General features: G+C 36.4%; 1 protein-coding gene across 26 annotated transcripts in view; it reads left to right on the top strand.

Moving 5' to 3' along the window:
* ADGRL3 (adhesion G protein-coupled receptor L3) overlaps nucleotides 1–25,715 on the top strand; it is a 568,292-nt gene that overhangs the window by 261,223 nt on the left and 281,354 nt on the right. For all 26 annotated transcript variants that reach the window (XM_087926212.1, XM_087926209.1, XM_087926207.1 and 23 more), the window contains one exon: nucleotides 12,952–13,061. In XM_087926212.1, coding sequence (XP_087782338.1) covers nucleotides 12,952–13,061 — 110 coding nt within the window. The remainder of the gene's footprint in view (nucleotides 1–12,951; nucleotides 13,062–25,715) is intronic.

Raw genomic sequence — 25,715 nt, 5'->3', positions numbered from 1 at the left:
CTGCCCCCGCCGCTGCTGCTGCTTCTGTCCCCGCTGCCGCTTCTTCCCCGCCACCGCTGCTGCTTCTGCCCCGCCGCCGCTGCCCCTGCCGCTTCTGCCCGCGCCACCGCTGCTGCTTCTGCCCCCGCCACGCCGCTTCTTCCCGCCACCGCTGCTGCTTCTGCCCCCACCGCCGCTTCTGCTGCCGCTTCTTCCCCGCCACCGCTGCTGCTTCTGCCGCCGCCATTTCTGCCCCCGCCACCACCCCCGCTTCTTCCCCCGCCCCCGCCGCCGCTTCTGCGGCGGGGCAGAAGCGGCAGGGGTGGCGGCGGGGGCAGAAGCGGCGGGGGTGGCGATGGGGGCAGAAGCAGCGGCGGCGGGGGCAGCAGCGGGGCGGGGCAGAAGCGGCGGCGGTAACAGCAGGAGGTGGCGCTCTGACGGCGCCCGCCTTTTCTCTTGCTGCTTGGCCTGGCGCTCGCCTCACCCCGCCTCGCGCCTGCCTCTCCTCCTCCTCCTCGCTGCCTGTGGCACGATGGTTGGGATGGGCACTGGGCCGCATTACGAGGCGACCTGGGCCGCATGCGGCCCGTGGGCCGCGGGTTGGACAAGCCTGATTTAGTGTAAAGTTTAAACCTTTCATCCACTTATTCACCCATAGTTCAAGCTTTACATTAAATCCAAAGTTCCTTGCCCACTGAATCATACAATGTTTTACATATTTACTTTCCAAATTCAAATTCAATAATGTTTTATAAACCTTAGCAGTAATATGTTCATCACTTGCACACAGTAGGATTTCTAATTCATTTTTAATGAAGTCAACCTATAACTCTTTTTGTCTAATTTAAATCTTTCTTTCAGTTGTAAATATGTAAACTATTGGCAGATATGTCCTTCTGATTCTAGCTCTTCCTTAGGCTTGAGGATAGAATCACCAAGATTAAACTACATTATTTTACCATAGGTCCACCAGTCAGGCTTCGCCACCATTTCTTTTCTAAAAAAGGAAGAACACCCTTAGGGGATACCTAAAGAGGCATCTTCATAAAAAAGCTTGTTTTATATTTATTCCAAACTCAATATTTTTTGTGGTTTTGACTTGTAAACATAGTTGGCATCAGGGGTGCAAGATATTTTTTTTTGTTTTAAATAGTATAAATATAAATAAATAATATTTAAATAATATAAATATAAATAATCATGTAAAAATTCACCTATCTGGTGGTCCATTATAATCTTCATTCTTGTTGCTTAGAAATATTTTAAATTTTTTCTAAACTGAACCAAACTCCCTAAATGAGGGAGGATAAGGAGAAGCATGGAATACAAGAGAGAAACTGTGTCTTCTTCTTAATTAAATTAAAGGGAAGATAAGATAAGGATACATTAAAGAAAGCTTTCAGCATATGGTAAATGTATGTGTGGACTTCTATTTCTCTCCAGATTTTTTACCTCTTCATAACATATCAGGATACAGTGCCTCCTACTCCCTAATCTTTCCATTGGATTTCCACCATTTTTTCCCTATGATCTAATTCTGGATTCAAATAAAGGAAGAGTATAGCTAAAATCTCCAGGTTTGAAATAAAGAATGAGCAAATATCTAGCCACCATAACACCTGGGACTCACAACACAATGTGCAAAGTCTAATCTTACATTTGGCAAGAAGGATAACTATTCCAGCTGCTTACCTTATTCTCTTCCAAACTTGAGCTTCCAGATACATTAGACTTCCCTACCTGGCATTGACAGTTCCATAGTATCTGCGGGTTATGCAGAGAAAATCCAAAAGATGTGGAAAACCTCATGATCTCTAGACTGATTTTACCTATGAAGTCAACCAAGACAGACAATTTATTAGAGTGCTAATTTTCTAGAAAATTCCATATTTATTTTAAGAACAATTTTTGAACTGCTCTTCTAAAAAACAGTGATTATAATTCTGAACCAATTCATTCATATTGTTCAGCTTCTATTAAGACAGTACATGTGTTTATGCCTGTGTGTCTGTGTGTATTGAAGAATGGGTGGACAGACTGAGGATTCAGGTTGAGGAATGAAACTGCCTCTTTTTTCCCCCCATCTAGATGGTCGTCAATGTGTTGAATGCTTCAACTATCAGGAATTCCCTCAGTATAGTTCTGTCTGTTTAAATTGCTTTTCTGCTAAAGTGATTTAATTCACATTTCTACTAAAAAGAATGAACAGCATTTTTCTTTGCATCCCTGTTGTTTCTCAGCAGTGTCCCCACCCACAGACCTTTTTTTTTTTTTACAGTTTTGAGTTGCTGTAAATAAAATAACTTTCTGTCCCTCTTTGAGTTTTTGTGTGCAGGCTTATAATGACTTTGATGTGGGCTAAGCCCTATTAGCTCCTTTTGGCTTCCTTTTGTTCCAGGTTCTCCATTCATAGCTTTCATATTTTTTTTCTACGCGCTGTTTCTCAGTATGTTTATTCCTTGATCTCATTATCTTAGGGATTGATTTTGAGTAGGCATGAAAGAACACTTTTATTTAATGGCACCTATTTGATTCATGAGCCTAACTTTTGCTTGGTACTTGCAACTTAATTCAGGATAGCTAGATTTTTTTTTTCAAATGTGAACCACCTAATGTAATCCCTCACCAGATAAATGGAAATGCAATTCATTATACATGATAATTCCATCTCAGGATGCTGTTTGGCTTAAAAATCATATACATAATTATATAAAATTGTGATATGGTTGGAAGGAATCTTGTAAATGTTCTTGTCCAATTCCTGATCAGGAAAGGATTCATTTTATAGAAAAACTTGGGAAAAAGTAATGAGAGATATGTAAAAGATGCTGTTGGCTATGATAGCAAAAGTTATGTATGAAAACAAATAGCTTTTATAGTTAAAACGATACAAATCATCAGTGGAATGAACTAACAATTAAATACTGATACTAATGCCAACTGGATATGGATAAATATGGATTTTATGCTGTAGAATTCTATGTAGATGTATTATTTATTGGGGGAGAGAGGGAGAAAGGATATTAGTGGAAATCTGTAAGCATATCTGATTACTGTGGTTCTTATATTTATAACTCAATATCAGATTTATCTGTTACAAAAATAGACAGTCATCTTATATTACCAGAAATCATCCCATAAAATGTTCCAATGTTCAAACTGAAAAACTGTTTGTTTGTTTTAGAATTAGGAGTTGTGATGTTGAGGCATTCACATTTATTTTTTAAGCTTAATGTGACTCTGATCCTTGCATGCTTATTTATACACTAATACTGAAGCAATCACTTCGAGCTACATTTAAGCAAATGCATCAATTGGTTTTTGTCGTACAAATTCTCTGCTATTTTGAGTCTATCACATTGATATGCAAGACCAGGTTCTTGACATAGATAAATGTGAAGTGCTTCTCTGAGTCAGGGACTGTGCTCATTAGGAAGTGCTTTAGCTGTCATGTGGTTCAATATAAGATGGATCAGCTAGCAGAATTTTATATTGTATAGTTCTCCAGCAAGTGAAGATTGGCTTGTCCAGCTGGAAGCAAGACATTTGTTATCTTAATACAAGGAAACCCATTCACATGACACTGTGCTGCTTATAATGGATCACCTACAAAAGTACCAGATTGGGGGCATTTGGCCATAAATGCAACTAGTAGAGATAGAATTATTCTAAGATTGTAGTTCAAGAATGTTCTCTAAGATAGCTCTATAGGCATCCAGATTTTCTATGTCTCAACTTTTAACAATTCTATAATTTTTACCAGTATTCTCCTTATATTTTACTTTTTGATTTGCCTTTCATTTCAGTCAAATTAAGAGGAGCTGGTACACAAAAATAACGTGACAATGGATGTCACAATAAAAGTTTCAGAAGAAAAAGAATAGGTACTATCACTGATCAATTGGATCCCAGGCCAAACAAACCATCTCAAAACTACAGCTGATGACTGATTGAACCATATGTAAATCCTGGGATTATCTGATGAAAGCCTTGATTTTTTGGCATTAATTGTAAAGAAAACTCATTTTGTGTGATTGAATGTAGTCCATTCAACCAGTAGTAACACCGGTTGAATCCCACCCCTGGTGAGAATGTACATGCTATCAATGCTTAAATGTTTATAAGTTCTACTTAACACTGCACAGATAGAAACTTTTACTAGTTTTATTGTTTAGTCTGCTAAAGGAATGAAATTAATATAGAAAGTTATGGTATGTTTCTGCTAAAGCTAAAACTTGGATGAGTTGTCTATTGAAAACAAATTTGATAAAAATAAAGAGAACCCTGGAATGCATTAGTATGGTAAGACTGTTGTGACTGTGTTAATATCATAAGACTTTTATGACTCATCTCATCTCTCAAGTACCATGAATAAGAAGCAGTGGAAAATAATCTAGTAGAAAATAATCTTTTCACCATTCTGACTGTAAGACATCTTGCTAGAATAGCCAGTTAGTAAAACATTGCAGTTAATGCAAGTTAGGTGTCAAACCAATTAAATCTAACTCACTCTTTCTTTGAATATTCTATGGAAATGATGGTAGAGTATTAAAAAAAATTCCTTTTTATGATCCTGTCATACCTTAATTAGGGGTAGAGTTGGAGCATCTCAACGGAATTGAACTTTTACTTGATGGCAGGGTATAATTACTAAAAATAAATAAATTATATTTTTAGTACTATAAATGTTTTAGAACATAGAATAATAGAGTTGGAAGGGATCTTATGGGGCATCTAATCCAACACCCTGCTCAAGCAGGAGACCCTATACCATTTCAGGAAAATAATTGTCCACTCTCTTTTTGAAAGCCGCCAGTGATGGAGCACCCACAGCTTCTGAAGATAAGCTATTCCACTGATTGATTGTTTTCACCATTAGGAAATTTCTCCTTAGTTCTATGTTGTTTCTCTCCTTGGTTAGTTCCCATCCATTCTTATTCTGCTTTTTGATGCTTTAGAAAATAGTTTGACTCCCTACTGGAACACTGCTATTATGTCACCCCAGTCCTTCTTTTCATTAGACTAGACATACCCAATTCCTGTAACAATTTTAGCTTTCAGCCCCTTATTCATTCTTGTTGCTGTTATCTGCACTCTTTCCAGAGTCTTAACATCTTTTTTATATTGTGCTGATCAAAACTGGATGCAGTATTTCAAGTGTGGTCTTATTAAGATTTTGTAAAGTGGCACTAGAACTTCAAATGATCTTGATTTTAGCCTAAGAATGCATTGGCTTTTTTGGCTGCTTCTGCACACTGTTGGCTCATATTTAAGTGATTCACCTATCCTGTATCTATACAGCTGGTTTTCTTGCCTAATATAAAACCTTACTTTTATCTATGTTGAATTTCATTTTGTTGGAAAGGGCCCCGTGTTCAAATTTGTCAAGATTTTTCCGGCTCTTGAGCTTGTCTTCTGGTGTCTTTGCTATTCCTCTCAGCTTGGTGTCATTTGCAAATTTAATGAGTTCCCCTTCTATTCCTCATCTAGATAGTATGAAGATATTGAAGAGTATTGGCCCCAAAATGGAACCTTGGGGTACTCCCTCCATGTAGACGTAGTTTCATTGAAGACTATATCATTGAAGAGTAAACAAGAGTAAACATGTAAACAAGCTAAATTCACTACTAACATGGGCAACATCCTGCCCATACGCTTTTATCTTTCTTGGTTACTTCAATCTACCTCATATTAACTGGACCCTAAACGAATGTACAACTGAACCCATACATGCAACCTTCTACAATGCTGTTACAAATCTGGGAGTGGAACAACTAGTAACCAACAATACTAGACTTAAAAACTGCCTCGATCTCATCTTCTGCAATAGTTTGAATTTAATTTATGGAATACAGACTAAAAAACCCCTTTCCAAGAATGACCACAATATGATTGACTTTTGTCTCAACATATGCCCACACAAAAATCATCACAGTGATGTAATCCCCAATTATAACTTCAAAAAAGGCAACTATGATCTTATAGACAAGGATCTCTCATCCCTTGATCTATTCACTGGATGGAATACTGTTGAAGACCATTACAACATATTTTTACTTGAAGTCAAAAGAGTCATCAAACTATATGTACCAATAACAACTCCCAAAACAAAACAAAAAACAGGTTACCCATAACAATAAGGAAACTTCAATCCAAAAAGAGATCACTCTGGTGGAAAAACAAATCTGGTCACGTTGCCAACTTCAAAAGCTGATACAAAAATTTATGCCACCAGTTAAAGACTGAATGCACCAATTATCACATTAAACAAGAGGAAAACCTTCTACAGACCAATTCCACCGCGCTTTTTACAATTTTGTAAACAATAAACTAAAAGACTCAAGGTCCATCCCACCCCTGATAGGACCTAATGGAAAAGACTGCAACAACGACATCATTAAAGCCAACATCTTTAATACATTATTTGGCTCAGTATTTGTAAACAGCAATGGATCATGCCCAGTATTTCCTAGCCGAACCACAGAAAACTACAATGATCTAATACATATCAATTTTACAGAAGACAATGTTGAAAAAGCACTATGCAATCTAAAACCATCTCTATCTATTGGACCGGATGGAATATGTGCCTACTTCTTAAAAAAGCTATCCACTGCCATAGCAGAACCTCTAAGCATAATCTTTGAAAAATCTTTCAGGACCAGCTCCTTGCCTAACCTATGGTCACAAGCCACGGTCATCCCCATCTTCAAAAAGGGAGACCCTAGCCTAGTTGAAAATTACAGACCAATCTCTTTATGCTGCGTCACCTGTAAAGTCATGAAATCAATTATTAACCAATGCATTATCCTCCACTTAGAGACAAACAACCTACTCTCTAATAAACAATTTGGTTTCAGAAAAAAATTATCCTGTAATCTGCAACTCTTACACTTCAAAAACATATGGACTACACAACTCTATCAGGGCAAAGCAATAGACGCAATCTACATAGACTTCTGTAAAGCCTTTGATTCAGTGGTACACGAGAAACTACTCCTAAAACTAAAAACTTATGGTATCTCTTGACAACTGCATAACTGGATAGAAGCATTCCTGTCAAACAGACAACAAATGGTCAAAATTGGGAATGTCCTATCAGATTCTGTACCTGTCAATAGTGGTGTCCCCCAAGGCAGTGTTCTAGGACCAATTCTCTTCATACTCTACATAAATGACCTCTGTGATCATATTAAGAGCAACTGTATTATCTTCGCTGATGATGTAAAGCTGTTCAATACCACAGACAATACTGCTACCCTTCAAAAAGACCTCGACTATGTATCAGAATGGTCAAACAAATGGCAATTTCAAATCTCAACAAATAAATGCTTTGTCTTATATATTGGCAAAAAAAATCAGAAAATAAAATACAAGCTGAATAGGCAAGACCTTGTTAATGATCCAAGCTCTGTGAAGGACCTTGGAATACTCATCTTTAATGATCTAAGTCAGGGGTGGGCAAACTTTTTGGCTCGGGGGCCTCATTGACTTTTAAAATTTGACAGTCAGGCCGCCACCTGGTGTCGAAATGCCTGTCATTACAAGTCAAAATCAAATGAATGCAATCATTCAATCATTCACATCAAACCTTAATTCTGTACCAATCTTCGGCGGGCCGGATTAGAAAGACCAACGGGCCGGATGTGGCCCCCGGGCCGTAGTTTGCCCACCCCTGATCTAAGTGCTAGAGCCTACTGTAACTACATAGCCAAAAAGGCATTAAGAGTTGTTAACCTAATCTTATGTAGCTTTTTCTCTGGTAATATCACACTACTAACTAGAGCGTACAAAACATTTGCTAGACCAATACTCGAATACATATAAGTAGGTTGTGGTTTACTTTATCAAATGCTTACTGAAACCTAAGTATACTATGTCCACAACATTTCACTGATCCACTGATTTAGTCAATTTGACAAAGAATGAAATAAGATTCATTTGGCATAATTGGCTACTGGTTATAACTTTGTTTGCTTGTAGGTGTTCGCAGATTTGTTGCTTGGTTATCTTTGCCAAAATCTTCCCAGGTATTGATGTCAGACTGGTTGGTCTGCAATTTCCTGGATTTGTTTTTCCCTTTTCTGAAATGGGAACTACATCAGCTCTTTTCCAGATCACAGGTAATATCCCGTTGTTCCAAGAACTTTGAAAGATATGTTTCAATAGTTCTGAAATCACATTTACCAGTTTCTTCAGAACTCTGGGATTTAGTCCATCAGGACCCTGTGGTTTAAATCCATCTAGAGATAACAGGTGTTATCTTGCCTTATTTTTGCATATTTTAATTTGCATTCCTAACCTGTCATTTACAGTTCTGCTTTTGGTGAGTTGAGTATTAGTTGTTTGTGCGTGATACTTTTTGCAAAGTATGAAATAAGCAGTTCTGTTTTCTCTCTGCTGCCTATTACTTCTTTGCCATCTTCTCCGATTAGTGGACCAATCTTTGACTTTTGTCGTGTTTTTTATTTTGTTGAAAGAAATTGTTTTTATTGCTTTAACATTTGTTGCAAGTCTTACTTTGTTCAAAGCTTTAGCTTTCCTAACTTCATCTTTGCAGATTCAGGCTATTTGTGGGTATTCTGCCTTAGGTTATGTATTCCTCTTTCCATTTTTTTGTACTTATCCTTTTTTTCTCTCAGTTGGTTTGAGAGTTCTTTATGCTACCATGCTGTTTTTTTCTTGGTTTTCTCGTTTTTCTTTTTTAGTGAAATTGAACTGGACTGGACTATAATTCTATTTTTTAGAGTTTCCCAAGCTTCTTGAGTTGATTCCCCCTTTAAGATTTTCATCCATGGAATCCTTCCCAAACTCTCTCTGTTTTTATTAAAACAAGCTCTTTTAAAGTCTAAGACACTGTTTTAATTATATTCTATGCTTGTGTCTGTTTTATATTGAATTATAATATGGCATGGTCACTCTCCCCTAAAATTCCTGAAAATTCAATTCCCTCTATCACTTTTTCACTGTTGGTAAGAATAAGGTCCAGTATAGCTGCCTCATAATTGCCTTCTCAACCTTTTGGGTGATGAAGTTGTCAACTAGGTGGGTGCAAGAATCAGGAGTGCTGCAGAGTGTCTCCCAGTTGATGTCAAGGTAGTTAAAGTTCCCCATTACTATTGTAGTTGGTTTCCTACATATATTGGTTAAATACCCTGATTTTAAAAGGAATAATCATAAATTATGATAAAACTACCACTACTAATACATTCCAGTAAATAAATAACTTGGCAGATCCCTTGAATCGTCTGCTTATTACAGCTTTTCAGATTTGAGGCAAATAAATAGATTCTTTGTTCGTATTACAGATAAATAAAATGCTGCTTCTTTTCAGGCAAAATATAATATAAACTGCAACTATACACCAAAGACAAAATAAAAGCTTATTATGTCATTTTTTGCAAAAACTGAGGAACTGAGATGAAGGACTGGCAATAATATATGGCATAATAGGGTCAGTTTTCTACTAGATGAAATAACTAATATATGGAGAAGGAAAAGTTAACATTTCTATTTATGTGTTTTAGTTAAACTTATACCTTTTTACATTCCCTGAGACCTATGTTGCTGAGATATTTATGTCCTTTTCTGTGCAAATCAATTCAAAAGAAACCAGAATAGTGATAATTTTAAATTCCTTGACAGAAAAAGAAAGAAAAATAGTATTACTATTGATCAAAAAAACTTTACCGATATACCTTTTATCACATTTTTTGGAAGTGTTGCCTAGAATATGTTGAGAGACAGATTTGTTTGTGGAGTTGTTACTATTTCAAAACACTTTAGCAAATAAGAACTTTATATGATATAAAATATACATTAGGTAACTATTATAGAAATAGTAGTAAATATTTATAAGGTTGGCAATTAACAGGAAAATAAAAAAGGAATTACACATTTTGACTCCATAAACTAAGATCAAAACTTAAAATAAAAACTATGAAATACAGAGAGATACTTTAGCTATATAAAATGTACTTAATCATAATTTGTAGACATTTAATAATCAGGATGCCATTTAATGACTAGGGTATAAACATTATTTTTTTAATGTAACTTCAAAATGGAGTTGCATTGAAATATTTACAAAAATACTTGTTTTTGCAGGGAATGTAAAAATTCTTCAAATACAGGTAGTCCTCAACTTACAACCACAAAGAAGCCACAAATTTATGTTTCAAAGCAAGGTAGCTGTTAAGTGAATTGTGAATTAAGTGAAACGGTTGGGGCAGTGGTGGGATTCAAATAATTTAACAACCAGTTCTCTGCTCTGGGTGGGCATGGCTAGGTGGGCATGTGACTGGGTGGGTGTGGCCAACTTGATTGGTCTCACCCTTAGGAAATTTTTCCTTAGTCCAACTCACAATAAAATAGCACTGTTCCAATATATGGAATGGAATGGAATGGAATGGAATGGAATAGAATAGAATAGAATAGAATAGAATAGAATAGAATAGAATAGAATAGAATAGAATAGAAGTGTCAGTCTGTGCTCCATTCAAAATCCAAGAAAGAAATACTTAGACTCCATAGATTAGAGGAAAGAAATCTTTTACTGAAAATTGAAGTGGTAGCTTCAGGTAAAATTCTGAATCTGAGAAATTAGGCGCGCAGATCATATATACAAAATGATGGAATTGTTCCCACCCCCGAAAGTTCAAAAGATTCTTCCAATTAAAAGTTCTGGATATGATCATGTGGACATCTTCAGGTGGTGATAAGGCCTCTGTCCATTGACCTTGGCATTTTTTGATAAAGATTTGCAGTTGCACAGAGAAAATAAAGCCAAGCCAGAAATAGAAACCTAAAGCAGGAATTTATACTCCCCCCCCCCCATTCTCCATATATACAATACAAGAATGTAACACCTCCAGTTCTCTTCCGAGACAATTCCCCCTCCTCCCACCATTACTTTATGGCAGCCAAAAGACGCAAAGCAGTAGCAGAAGATCTTGAAGGCTGACAAGCAGAGTTGGAAGGAACCTTGGAGGTCTTCTAGTCCAACCCCCTGCTTAAGCAGGAAACCCTACACCCTTCAGACAAATGGTTATCCAATCTCTTTTTAAAAACATCCAGTGTTGGAGCAATCAACCAAAAACGTCACAGTTCCTGGAGGCAAGTGGTTCCACTGATTAATTGTTCTGTCAGGAAATTTGGGGGCTCCTACAAAAATGAGGAAGTCAATCCATTTTCCAAAACACCAAAAAAAGCACATCAAGAAACAATGGATCGAAACTAACCAAAAAGAGAAGCAACCTAGGATTAAGGAGAAATTTCCTAAGGGTGAGACCAATCAACCAATGGAGTAGCTTGCCTTCAGAAGTTGTGAGTGCTCCATCATTAGAGTCTTTCCAAAAGAGTGAGGGAAGTATACCCCAAACGGAACTACTAAAACAATGCAGAAAACTTAAAACAGCCATTCCCCCTTTTTTAAAAAAAATGTCAACCCCAAAGCAAATGCAGCAGCTGAGGAAGAAACTAAGAGCAACTGGCCATGCTAATTGAAACCCTGGGCATGCTGCCAAAAGCCATTAACCCTTCCAATTCTATTCTATGTTCTCTATGTTCTAAATTTGGTACCTCACAGGAGAAGCAATACAGCTGGCTGGACCACACATGCATTAAATTCATGGTCTGTATGATCAAGCAGCATCATTGTCCTCTCCTGTGCCTTTTTCCCCCAGAAAAAAACAAGAAGTAGCCAACACTGCAGCATAAAAGGTCTTGGGGAACTCCAGGGAGTATCAGCTGATCACAGAAATGTTACTTAATACTCTTTATAATGAAAATATTTGTAATCTTGTCCTTCTTCCTGAAGGAAAGAGGTTAATCCTATCCCAAGATGGGTGATTGGTGGGTTTCCCTGCCCTACTCCTGTCAGTTTCTGTTGTTTATTGACTTTATTCAGTGTGTGTCAGCTGCATTCCAGCTGAATTGTTAAGTGGTTCTTGGCAATCTGCCTGGAGCTCTTAACTGAAGGGAGAGAGAAGAAAAAAACCTCTCTTGCACTTTATTTTCAGCCGATTCTCCGAACTGCATAAGCAATTAACTAACTGTTCGGGTGAACTGGTGAGAACCGGCTGAATCTCAACACTGGGTTGGGGTCTCTAGGATACACTTTAGGTTATTAGAGAGCCAGTTTGGTGTAGTGGTTAAGGCATCAAGTTAGACACTTGGAAACTAAGAGTTCTATCCCATTTTGAACACAAAGCTAACTGGTCACCTTGGGCCATCACTTTATTATTTTTATTCCAACTCATTGATTACTAGTATGATCTGAAGCATAACTATCAAGACCCTGAATAACTTGATTCCATCTACAGCTCTGTTTTCAGGCACAAAATAATGACTTGTATGTTGCTAGTTTTTAGTTGATTAACTTTCGGCATTCTGAACTGCTAATTTGAATATATTTTATAGCTATCTTTATCTATCTCTCTATCTTTAAAATAGTGCATTTGAATTTTGTTTTAAGTTAAACTTTTTGCCATCAGTTTAGGTACTTTTACTAAAAAAAACTAAATAATTATTTAAAATCGATACAACAGAGGTGATTTCCTGTTCTAGACATAAATTTTTATTACATTGATTCTTATTTTTTTATTGTGATGCTTCCTTAAAGTATCAGGCAGCTTTCATGGATGGATGGATGGATGGATGGATAAGGGAGGGAGAAAGATAGCCATATAAAATGTATTCAGACAGACAGACAGACCAAGCAAACGTATGGCGTTAAATTGGAGGGTTTTCTGCTTTTAACAGATGGCAGTATTAGTGCCAAGAAAAATCCATGGGTACATGTCTGAAGTCACCAGGAATCAAGCTTGTCTTTAAAACAGCTGTATCTTTCTAAAGTACTGTAGTCATAATATTTTTGAATTAATGAAATATTATCCTGAATGTTGCCTAGGCTTTGGAATTATTAGCTGTGTTACTCCAATTTTTATTCTCATTTTTATTCCCATTTTTCAGGTGTAGCAACCGGACCCAGTGTGCAGTGGTTGCTGGCCCAGATGTGTTTCCTGACCCTTGTCCAGGAACATACAAGTACTTGGAAGTGCAATACGAATGTGTCCCTTACAGTATGTATTATTATTACTATTGCCGTTGCTATTATAGTTGGTGGAATATTGTTGATCTGAATACCAAATTGCTATAATTGTTGGCATTCAGTTTTTTAGGTTCTCTCATGCTCACATAAGTGGCTTCTGACAAACTGAGGAGTCGTGTACAGTAGAGAAGTTGACTAATGTAGAATTGTGGTTCTCAACAGGAAGCCATCTAGTTCCATTTCCCCATCCCCAATAGTTTTATTTATTTCACAGTAATTATAGCCTTATGGCTATATTCCTTAATGGTTCTGAAAGAGTATACAGGTAGTCCTCAGTTTACGACCGTTTGTATAAAGACAGTCCAAAGTTACTACTCTTACAGCCTGTAATGCAGTTCTGACCGTCACAAAATGTCACACATGCCCCGTTTCAATCACACGATTGCAACTTGGATGTTTGGCAGTTGGCTCACATTTATGTCCGATTGCCGTGTCCCACAGCCGCCTGATTTCAATTCCCTCCTCCCCTTTTTTTTCTGGTTTCTGGCAAAAACTACCATGGAGGAAAGTTGATTCAAACTAATGACAGCATGTTTTTCTTAATGACCATGGGATTTGCTTAATGACCACAGTGACTCGCTTTATGACCATTTTAAAAATGGTCATAAAATTCGATCTGGTCACATGGTGATTCAACCTACAACTGCAGTGACTTACAACCAAAATTCCGGTCCTGCTTATAAACTGAGAACTACCTGTATTCCAACATTCCAATTTCTGAACGAGGACAACCAAGGAAGATTGTTTCCATATTTTCCTTTTGGGATCTGCAGGTATTTCATTGGTTAACACAGGTAATCCTAGTTTAGCATCACAATTGGGATTACAATCTTCCTTCAGCTTTCCTTTGATTTACAGACCTGTGAAGCTCATAAATGTGAGGACTGGTCACAGAGTTACTTTTTCATCATTGTCATTAACTGCAAAGAGTTGCTAAAAGAGGCAGTTGGTAAATGTGGATTACCTGTGTTGAAAATTAGTTGAGGGACAAAGATAACATTTTGGTCTGTTTCAGCACTCTTTTTCTTATATAAAGAGATGGGAACTTCTGCAGTACTTAGCATGAATTTGTAATTTAATTATTGCTTGCAGTTTAATTATTGCTTAATTATTGTAGTTTAATTATTGCTTAATTATTCACAAAATCTATATTTTTATTGTGAAAATATCATTTCTGCACTGTTCTTTTGTAATTACTCTCAGAACAATCCTCCCATACCTTCTTTCAGTGTAAAACAATTTCAAACATTATTGTTTGAACAACTTTGCATTTACTCCATCACAATTGTGGGATTTTCACAAAACTAAATTTGATAACTGGCTTTCAGAATATAATGTATTCTTCATCTATCCAAATGAGTATAATAATATTTGAGAATATTTCTTAAAATGAAAGGTTTCTGAAATGGGTAATATCTGAGACATTTTAGGCTGAAATCTTATTCAGCCGCAAATAAGCCTCATTGATTTTATTCATTTTATTTCTAAATAAATAGCGGCTTGCATAGGATTAAGTTGTTAGAAGAACAATGCCTATTTCTATTGAACAATTGCTAGAAGAGAAAGAATTTGAAGATTCTCAGAGAAGAGTCATTTTGGGAAAGAGGAAAGTATTTGAAGTAATTGAGTTAATGATTGAATGAAGGGAGCAGATCTGAGTTGGAAACTGAATGAATAGATATGTAATAGATTTTTGGTCATGCCCATTTTGGCAATTTTACTAAAAGAAGTGGCATCATTCCCACAATAAAGTGTATCCAAAGTATATATGGCCAGTCTATCTGTCTATCTCAATTTATACTGAGCCATTTGAACAACGGGGTTGGCAAAGGAGCTAATAAGGCCTTGTAAAATAGTTTAAGTGTTGTTTTACAAAAAGTTCAAATCAACTTAATTCAGTTCAAATACTGGGTAGCACCCTAAATTGCATCTATTTAAAATGTCCTGTCTGAATAAATCCATCTTTGTTATGGCTTAATATGATGACAAATGTTACATGCTATTCAGAGGCAAATATGGATTCCTACAATAAGATTGACTCAACTACCCAGCCTCAATTTAATCTGATATTTTGTACTAATCTAACGTCTCAAGCATCTTTCCTCAAGGCAGAATAGTGGGGAGTTAGATTTTTGTTCCATAGTTTAAGGAACAATGCAAGAAAATGTTCTGTTCCATATATCAACAAACATATTTGTGCTGTGTTGTGCCTCCAGAGGTAAGGATATATTTAAGGGGATTTCTTTTGCTCAAGTTAGTGTGAGAAATTCATATTAAAAGTCTAGTCCTCAGTTAGTTAGACAATGAACCATCTACCGCTTTAAAGATTAGAACTAAAATCTTCAACTCTATTGTATCTATGAAGCACTGGAGATCAGTATAGGTTTTTCAACTCAGACAACGGTGCTATCTAAAGAGAGAGTCACTTTGGTAACAAACAAATTGGTATCCTAGATCAATTTATGGCCTTGAATTCCTTGTTTGTTGCCATAGCAGCACTACTTGCTGCCAACCCTGAAATAACAACCCCACAAAAATTAAAAAGGCAACCACCACCACCATTCCTCTCAAATAAAGTAACCTCTTTTTGTTCAGGGTGTTTAATTACTGTGATCTTTTCACCTTCAAATGATTGATCATAAATAACTAAAATAATCTGTTGTCTCCTTGAACAACAGCATACTGTACTGGGAAAGTTAGGATTTCACTCATTGTCAAGTCTGTTTCTTAAAAAGAAAAAATATTTTTAAGGATTGTTTGCTTTTGAGGAGGCAATTAATTGTCTTTAAAAGTTTCTAGAGAAGTAACTTGCTAGATGCCAACTTTTTCCTTATGTCTTCTCTGGCAGTATCATAACAGGATATAACAACAACTTCCAGAGCATCACAAGATAGTAGAATTTTCACACTTGTCATAGCCTTCCACAGTCTGCAGTACCCACAAAACAGCCAGTTTTTGCACACCCCAAAATGTAACAAAACTGTCATGAGAAAGATAAATACTAAAACCAGTAGATTTGAGGGGATAGTTTAAGATCTCCTGCCACACCTCTTCTTCCAAGGGATTGCCAATACATATTTGTTATGATGAAGTATCAGCAGTCATGCTAAATGCCCTGACAAACCATACACTGTCTGAATAGGGAGATCTTAGGTCCATCATGGGCTTTTATTTTTATTTTATATATCAAATTTAGAAACCACCCATCTCCCTTGAACTTTCTCTTTGACTCAGGAATAGGCAAATATAAAGAGCTTTGAATCTTGAGAGCTCAGAGACTAGAAATACAGAACCTTAGTAATCTTCAAAGCACTGATCCTAAGTGAAACCTGAGTGGTTTGGGAAGGTACTATGCTTTGATTTGCTGGCTCTTCTATGCAAATAGATGCAGTCTGCTTTTTACCTGTTGTGCTTTTATATAAATGGAATCATATAGCAACATCTTTTGGGGATAGAAAAAAAATAATTCCATCTTTATATGAAGATCTATTGATCAGATGCTTTAAAATAAGGGACCCCAACCCCCGGCCACACAAGCAGCAGCTGAGCAGGTGAGCACGCAAAACTCCATTGGTGCCAGCAGCAGGAGTGCACACTCACACATTAAGCTCCACTTGCGCAAATGAAATTTCGTGTCACGCACCTGCCACTTGCACAAAACTATCCCCTCTTCCACTCCACCACCATTTCTGCTACTGCTGCTTCCAGTCCACAGAGCCGGAAAGGTTGGGGACTGTTGTTTTAGAATAATATTGTGCTATGCCAAAGCTAGGATGTTGTCATAGGAAGCATTTCAATTTCCTAGGACACATTGTTCCTGTTCATGTGCTAGGTTTCCGTGAGGGATGTCTAGAAACCAGGAATGTTCGTGGGGCAAATGAGGAGTCAGGATAGCAAACAGAGCATTAAGATGTAAACCTCATACACTTGGAATGTGCATGCATGTACAGAAGGGGCAGGGCTTACACTGCAGTGTGGCATCCTCCAAAACTGCCCCTTTTTCTATTCCCTCGAGGTGATCCTGGAAAATACAGCTGATCATGTAGAGATAAATCATAATCTTACCAAACGTTTGCATCTAGAACCTACCTATTTCACTGTAGACATGGAGCTATATTTGTGGAAGTTGGCTTTTCAGTGAAGTCACCAGTACAACTTCATTCTGCCCCTCATATGTTGAATTTTATCCAGAGTAAATGGCCTAATAGCTACTGTTTTTCATGTCAGTAGTTATAAATGAAATGAGGAGTTACAGTTTTCAGTGCAAAACAGAAGAACTAGAGTTCATCAGTAGAGTTAGCCTCATTTCTGATGTGTTGTGCGGAATGGGATAACTCACTGTGGCCAACTCACCATGGCCATCTTACCCTGTGGTGGTATTCTACCAGTTTGGCCCGGTTCTGGTGTACCTGTAGCGCTGAAGTTTTGTGGATACTGAACCGGTTCTCTCTGAGGAGCTGCTGGAGCTGCTGTTGGGCCCACCCACCCACCCTGGCTCCCATACTGACCTTTATTTCCTGCTTTTGAAATGCAGCTGCTTTGTGCGTCACAGCAGATTGCTGTGCATCAGCTGCTGAAGCGACAGGGAGAGCGCAGGATTGCAGGAGGTGAGTCGGAAAGCCTCTGCGCCTGCGCAAAGTGCACGTTAGGCATGTGTGCATGGAAAGCACGCCCACCAAGCCACGCCCACCAAACCAGTGTTAAACTATTTTGAAACACACCACTGATCTTACCATAACTAAACTAGTATGGCCATCTCGCTGTGGTCAAGTCGCCACAGGACAATTCACTGTGGGACAGTTCCACACAGAATAACTCAAAGCAATAAATGTTTTCTGCCACTGTTTCTTCAACATTATTTCCATTGACAAAAATGGAGATAATATTGAAGAAACAGTGCATATAACATCTATTGCAATCCCATGTGGATTGTCCTGTGGCAAGTTGGCAACAGCGAGTTTTCTGGCCATGGTGAACTGGCCATGCCATGTTCACCAGGATGAGATGGCCATGATGAGTTGGCTACGGCCAGCTGTCCTAGACCCTGCTGAATATGTATCAGGTCTTCTTATCAAAATATAGTTTTCATAAGTCATCTGGTACAATAATGTCACATTTTATAGTCATTTAAATTGTTAAATATATCAAAAACCTGTTTTGTACTTATTTTGTCCACTACCAGTAACCAAAATTTTGTCACTTTTTTCATAGCAAGACAGATTTTTTTCCCACATCTTTGCCTTCAATCCATGGAACAACTGTGTTTGCATTTTCCCCTCCTTTACCCATTTTCTTCTCAGAACAATCATTGTTTATATTAGCTGAAATCTGTGTTATTCCCTTGATAAATCTGTTAGCATTTGTAAAGAATACCTTTTTAATACCATTCTTCACTTTCTCCTTCACAGGTCCCTGGAAACAGAAACTGTTTCTGATTCTCACCTAAGAAACTGCATGTGCAAATTGATTTTTTGTGCATAGCTTTATTCAAGACACTGATCTTTGTAAATCTATATAATGTTTTGTTTTTAAAGAAATGTCTCCCGATTCATCTTAAATCAAAGTTCATTTGTTTGCCAAGGTCCACTGTGATAACATAGAAGAAGAATAGGTAGCTAATACTGGAATGAAATGGAAAAAAATAAGGTATCTTTGTTAAAAGAACAAGTGTTTAGTTCCTACTTAGAAAGACATTTAAAAAGTTCATACTTTCATAGACTTTCATTTTGAAATATATTTCTGAAGCAAACAAATACAATGAGTGTTATAATGTATAGACTAGATCATGCTTAAAACACTAAAAATTAAACTCGAATATGAAGCATATTCACATATAAATATATTATCATATATACATGACATAAACATAGCATATATGTATACACCATTTGCATCACTGTTATTCATTATACTTTATCTGTCTTTCTATTTTAGAAACCATCCTTAGTTTCACCGTGTACATCAATTCATATATTGCATTTTTTTCTTTAAATTTCCCAATTCTATCAAACCATGACTTCCTCAATCTTCCCCTTCTCTTAGACTCATTTACTACTTCTCCTGCAGTATATTTATTTTGCAGTTGGATCCTCATTTTTATTCTTGACAATCTCAATATACTACTTTCATACTAGTTACTCATGTTTTCAGTCCACATTCATGAGCACACATTAATCTCCAACCTTTTTCTTGGGTTCTCACCAAGATTTAAGTAACCTATTACTGTTTACTTCTCCTGTCAAATTCAGTTTTCACTTCCATACAAGTAGGCAGAAGTACATTCTTATGCACAGCCATTTTCATTTCTTTCAGTAAACAATCAATCTTCAAAACAGATCATCCATTACCCATAGCCTTTCTTATTAATATTTGCATTTCGTAAAATTTCTCTATACACTTTCCCATATTTACCACTTTTCCTTGTACCAAAGTACACAGATTTATTTATTTGCACTAATGTTTCATCATTTATGTATATCTTACAGCAGAGGTGGTATTCAGTAGGTTCTGACCAGTTCTGGAGAACTGGTAGCAGAAATTTTGAGTAGTTTGGAGAACCAGCAAATAACACCTCTGACTGGAGATTTTACAGTATCCTTCCCCTGCCACGCCCACCAAGCCATGCCCACAGAACAGGTAGTAAAAAAATTTGAATCCCACCACTGTCTTACAGTCATTCACTTAATTTTCTACCCATCTCCCAGAGTGTTTCTTATGAACTTGTGGCTGTGACCTTTCTTGTCTAAGTATACTTGTCTCAGTGGATGACTGCCCAATCGGATTATGTGGGATTTATCCAGATGCTTATAAGATGCTTTGAGTAACCTTGCAATGCGACTAGTACTAATTAAAGCTGATTAAATGTCAACACTATTTTGATCACTGTATGAAAGGCAAGAGGAACAAGAAATGCTTAGAGAGCTTATTGCTTAAGCCTACCAGCTTATCCAGAAGCTGAAATATTCAAACCTTCTTGGAATGATGGAAGACCAAGATTGAGCCTTGGATCTTCTGTACGCTTGTGATCCACTTCTAAACTACAACATCGTTCCCAGGTAGCTAGGTAGCTGGAAAACAGTAAATGGGACCCCTTTTATCATATATAAAAGCAAAGTTTCATAAGATGTTTCCATTTGCTTGTTCATTAAGCCGAAAGAAAAATTTGTTTACATTCATTTTTGAAATCTATTAAATCAAAATATATACATGATCCCAGTATTTTCTAGCATTCTTGCATGTCCACCAAAGGTAAAAAGTGTGCCATCTGTTTGATCACATTTCCAACAAATATCTGGAATTCCCTTGTACATTTTTGACAGCTTATCAGGCATCATATACTAGCAACCCATCATTTTTTAAAAAAAATTACTTCAACCCTTTCTTTCACATACTCTACTATTGATCCAACTATATATTATATCCAAAATGTTTTACGCATTTTATCATACACTTTAACTTACTCATCCTCTGTATCCATTTTTAATAAAGGTTTGTACATCTTAGCAATAATGCGATCATCATCTATACACAACTCCACATCAAATCCAGTCTCACCATTTTCAGATTCATAATTTTTCTTATTAACCTTCACAGAGAAACCAATGGAGTGTAAAGCCTTCCAACTCTTACATTTTCTCTTGTTTTAAATTTAAATTCTCTTTGGGAAAAGTTCAGCAGATCAGCATATGTTAACTATTTTTGCATAAATATCATTTCACTTCTCAAATAAGCTTCTTGAGATTAAAACCATAAAGGGATGTTGGAAGGCAATTTTGCCTTGTACCTGTTCCAAATTCTCAATATGGCAAATCTAATAAAATTATTTTTAAAGTCTACATTAACCGTAATTTTATGGTACCACAAATAGCCATACCAACCAAATCTTAATCATGTCTTTCCAATTCCAATAATTACTTATTTCTTAGTCACCCATTTTTATTAATACTAAACAATATACAATTTCATGTCTAGTAATCCTCTCTTTCTTTAATATCCTGCAGCAGTTTATATTTAATTCTTGCTTTCTTGCCTTGCCAAATAAATTTGAAAATATCTTTTTGCCATTGCTTACATTTTATATCAGTTGCCAATATAGGTATTGTCCAGACAAAGCAAAGGTTTTTTGTTGTTGTTGTTGAGTATGAGTATAACCTTTGTATGGTTATTGGTGTTTCTTTCAATACTTTCTGGACCATCTGAGAGTTTTCACTACTTTCACTATATTTTGTACATCTTTGGATGTACAGTTTTTTGGATATGTTTTTTTATACGTGCATTTTAACAGTATTTTATGGGCATCTTTGGATGCACATAAAACAGGCAGAAATAGAAAGCTAGTTATATATTATAATCTGGATAAAAACACTATTAGTTATTATCATAATAAATGAAAACATAAAGTTGACAGTGTATTTGTTGCTGACAGAAAACTCACATGGTTTACCCATCAGTAAAAATGAGACATATACAATTTAATGAAGATTTCCAACTCAGTAATGCATTTAAATAAAATCTTCTCTTTTTATCAGTCCTGAAACACAGTAAATATATTTTATGAAGATCCAGGTAATACAAAATAATGGTGTCTTCATAGCTTTTTGACATTACTAATGGGGAAAAATGAGACAAAACTGCAACCTGAAAAAAGTGAGAGCTCTTTTCTCCAGTTCTTAATTATTTTGGTGCAAACAATATTTAGGGGAAGTGGGACTTTTTTTCATAGATTTAGAGGCTATTTAAACTAGTGATTTAAAGTGCCTTCTCACTATAGAAATCCATATTAATGCATCACTGACAGATGGCTACCTACTGACTACTATATTTGAATGTTTCTGAAGAGAAGTCCACCACTTCTCTGGATAGGTGGTCTCCCTATTTGATCAGTGTGTTCTTCCTTTTACCTTGAGATTCATTTTTCCTATTATGTTTACCTGTGATGAAATCCTACAAAATAATTGATCTGAATTCATTCAAACACACTTTTTGAAGTCCAAAATATGCTTGCATATTGCACTCCGTTTCAATTAAAGTAAAAGCTCCAGTCTTAAATGTTAATTTTGTCCTAATGTTCCAGCTAGTCCAGTTTCATTTCCTTGACTACCTTTTCCCTATTGGTTTGTATTAAGATACTTGATCCTTTTTTGGCTTCCTTTGTCCTCTAAAGGATAAAATAGTTCCAATCATCTAAGAAATCCCTGGAAGGACTGTCTTAGCAGAATGCGTCTTCCAGCAGATGTCAAAGTAATTACCATCATTACTAATTATGCCTGTTTGCAATATCTGCATTGCTGTAGGACGGCATCATCCACATCTTTTCCTTGTTTGGGCAAGCATTTTTTTAGTTTGATTATGTTTACATTGTTTACTGTCTTTCACAAAATTAGAAAACTAGTTTAAAATGATTTTTCTGATATACATTTGCCTCGTCTTTTTACAAAAATAAGGAGCTATTAGTGAGATGGGTGGCATATAAATTAAATAAATAAGAATTTGGATGGATGCTTGATTATTGATTATGTGCCATTACATCACTGTCCATTCTAATGTGTAGATTACTTAAATCTGACCCATGCTTTTTTGTTGGAAACAACCATCTGTTTTCTTTAAATTTGCTGGCATTTTGTTAGAAACTTTACAGAATGTTCTTCTGTTACTTGCCATATTTCTGTATGTATTCCATCAATTCCTCTAGCCTTCTGATATACTAATGACCAGAGTGCTGCTTTAGCATAATTCTTTATTGCTTAGAAGTACTTATAAATAGGGGATATTTTCAAAGACATCTTGGATGTTAACATCTCTCTGTATAGAATTTCAGTACACAGTTAACACCATGGCCACCTGATTGGAAGTGATTGATCTGTATACCAATACCAAAGAAAGGAGACTTAACAGATTATGCAAAATACTATAGAATATCCTTAATTTCAGAAACTAGCAAAATGATGTTTAGGATCATCCAATACAGATTAGAGCTGTACATGAAAAGGGAGATGTCAGATGTTGAAGCTGTTTTTAGAAAAGACCAAGGAACAAGACATTGTAGATGGAGCAGACCAGGTAATGAATTCCCAGGAAGACTAAAACAATTTTTATTGAGATTAGCTATTGTAGCAGAATCTTACAAGTGTTGATTTCCCTCCTCTTCTTTCCTTCTTTCCGAATGAAATGCATCAGCAGTCTGGAATCCCGAGACGCCTGAAAGAGATCTAAATCCAGCCCCCTTGAAGTTCATTGGCTCTTATCTGGCACCAATTTGTATTGACTAATAGTAGATGAGATTCATGTGAATAAGTTCAATGGAATAAACATGTAGGACTTTTGAACTCTGTCCTGGCTTCTTGGTTTCTTGTGCCTGACAGGAAGGAATCTATTTCTGAAAGTTACTTTGCTTGGCTTAAAAGATACTTTTGCCTAGGTAACAACTCCTTCATGTTTCTGATAAGGACAGCCTTCTTATTCTACTTGCTAATACATTCTATATTAGTTTAAAAAAAAGAATACAAAAAAAAATCATCATGTGGTTAATATAAATATTTGATTTGATTTGAAATCAGTATATGCTTCACTGATTATATAAAGACCTTTAGCTGTGTCAAGCTGTGAAATGTCCTTAGGAAAAGAGGGATTCCATTGTCTTCATAAGGACAGAAAGTTGCATCCATTGCAAAACATGGCAAAACAGACTTGCTCAACGTAACTGTTGAAATTTATGATGGACTCCCACCCCAAAAAGGTATTTACAATCCAGATCTGATGTTCTACAGCTACCCTTCCCCCATAGTCATAATCATATTTTGGATGCTCAGCAACCAGCCTCCAATTTCCAGTCTTTAATAAAAGTAATTATAGTTCCCTTCTTGATCAAACATGTGAATTTGGTTACTTCTACAAATTCAGCCATCTTTACAATGTTTGTTTTTTTGTTTGTTGATATGCTGCTTAGTCACTATCAAGTGACTCTGGGCAGGTTAAAAGCAAACATAGAAAATATTAAATTGTAAAATAAACAAAAAATAAATAGGTTACACACCAGAATGCAGTGGGATGGATAGAAACTAACCACCTTTAGCATGGAATGCCCCATCAGATCCCAAGGCAATCAGCAGAAGCAGGTTTTGAGGCTCTTACACAAGGCCAGAAGGGTGGGGATGGATCACACGTTGAGGGGAATGATGTTCCAAAGAACGGGAGCCATAGCAGAAAAAATCATTCTCCTGAACCCACTGAAATTCCTTGGTTGACAGGTCTGTAATATCTCCCTTCACCTAGAATGATGGGGACAGAATCTCATGGGGTTAGTGGTTTAAGGGGCTTTAAAAGTCATAACCAACATCATGAATTGGAACCATAAGCAAACCATTATTGCTGTTTCTTACTCTTCTATCTTTAAACCCTGCATTTTTTGTATTTTTGTTTTTGAGTTTGTGTTTTGACGAATACATTTATTTGTTTATTTGTCCATCTCACAATTGCAACTAATTCTGCAGTCTTCTCATTTAATTTCATCAATGTTTATCCAGACAACAGCTAATTTATTCAGTAAATATGATGCAATTCATTTGGCCTCGGAAACAGGTTTTCACTGATCATATTTATTTAACATTTCAGTCATGCCTTTTCATCCTTCATCCTACTTTTCACAATTTCCTGTCAGACCACCTAACTTTGTGTTAGAAAAGACTGAACTAAAATAGTTGAATAACTCTTTTTTCTGTTACTTTTTAGCATGTTGCCACTTCCTTGTGTAGCTGGTATATTGATTCTTTTCTGTTTTTCTTTTCTTCTTATTGTTCTTAATGTTTTTAAAAAACAAACTACAATTCATTCTGAGTTTTATCTTTCTTGCCACTGTTGCTCCAGTTCCAGAATATCTCTATATTAATCCTTGTTGATCTAGCCCTCTTTCTATTTCCTATATGTCTTTTTTTCCAGATCTTCTCTTCTGTTATAGCTACATTCGTCTCTCCTGTTTCTCTACATTTTTCCCCAAATTAAAAGACTCACACCCATCTTGAACTTCCTTTCCTATTAGCTTCTCCTCATCATTCTTATTCTGTTTTCTTGAAAAGACATTTTTAAATTATACTTAGCTTTAGCTTCTCTTAAAATTAAAAATTTCGGAGTTAAATGGTCACTTCTTACTATTTCTGCTTCCTCAATTAATTATACTTTATTGAGTAGGATCAAATCAGGGATCCTTTGCTTCTTACTTCATTCTCTGAAGCAGAAAGATAAGCCTTGAAAGGTCCTTGCTTGGCAGAACTTTTCTCTCCTAAAATATTGGGACAACTGAGCTCTCTCAGCCATTTTTCGATATATATTTGAGTTTTATAATTTGCTTTTGGAAGCAGTAATGACTTGGTTGGGCAAATCATGGTGGATTCTAACAAAGGCATTGCTTTTATTTATTCTATTTTAATCTTTTTACAGTATAACCAAATAAATTCACTGGATTTCAGAGTAGGGATGTAACTGTTCCCTAGCTTTTGTTTCTATTCCTTTTGAATAAAGGAATTAAATTACAGTGGAACCTCAGGTTGTGACTGTAATCCATTCCAGGACTTAGGTCACAACCTGATTTGGTCATGACCGTAAGCATAACCGACTGTGCATGTGCAGTCCA

Source organism: Pseudonaja textilis, chromosome 2 (genome assembly GCF_049901715.1).
Source record: "Pseudonaja textilis isolate UNSWEBS1 chromosome 2, rPseTex1.2, whole genome shotgun sequence".
Taxonomy (NCBI): Eukaryota; Metazoa; Chordata; class Lepidosauria; order Squamata; family Elapidae; genus Pseudonaja; species Pseudonaja textilis.
The sequence above is the reverse complement of the archived record's forward strand: the minus strand, read 5'-3'. Positions and strand labels throughout refer to the sequence as shown.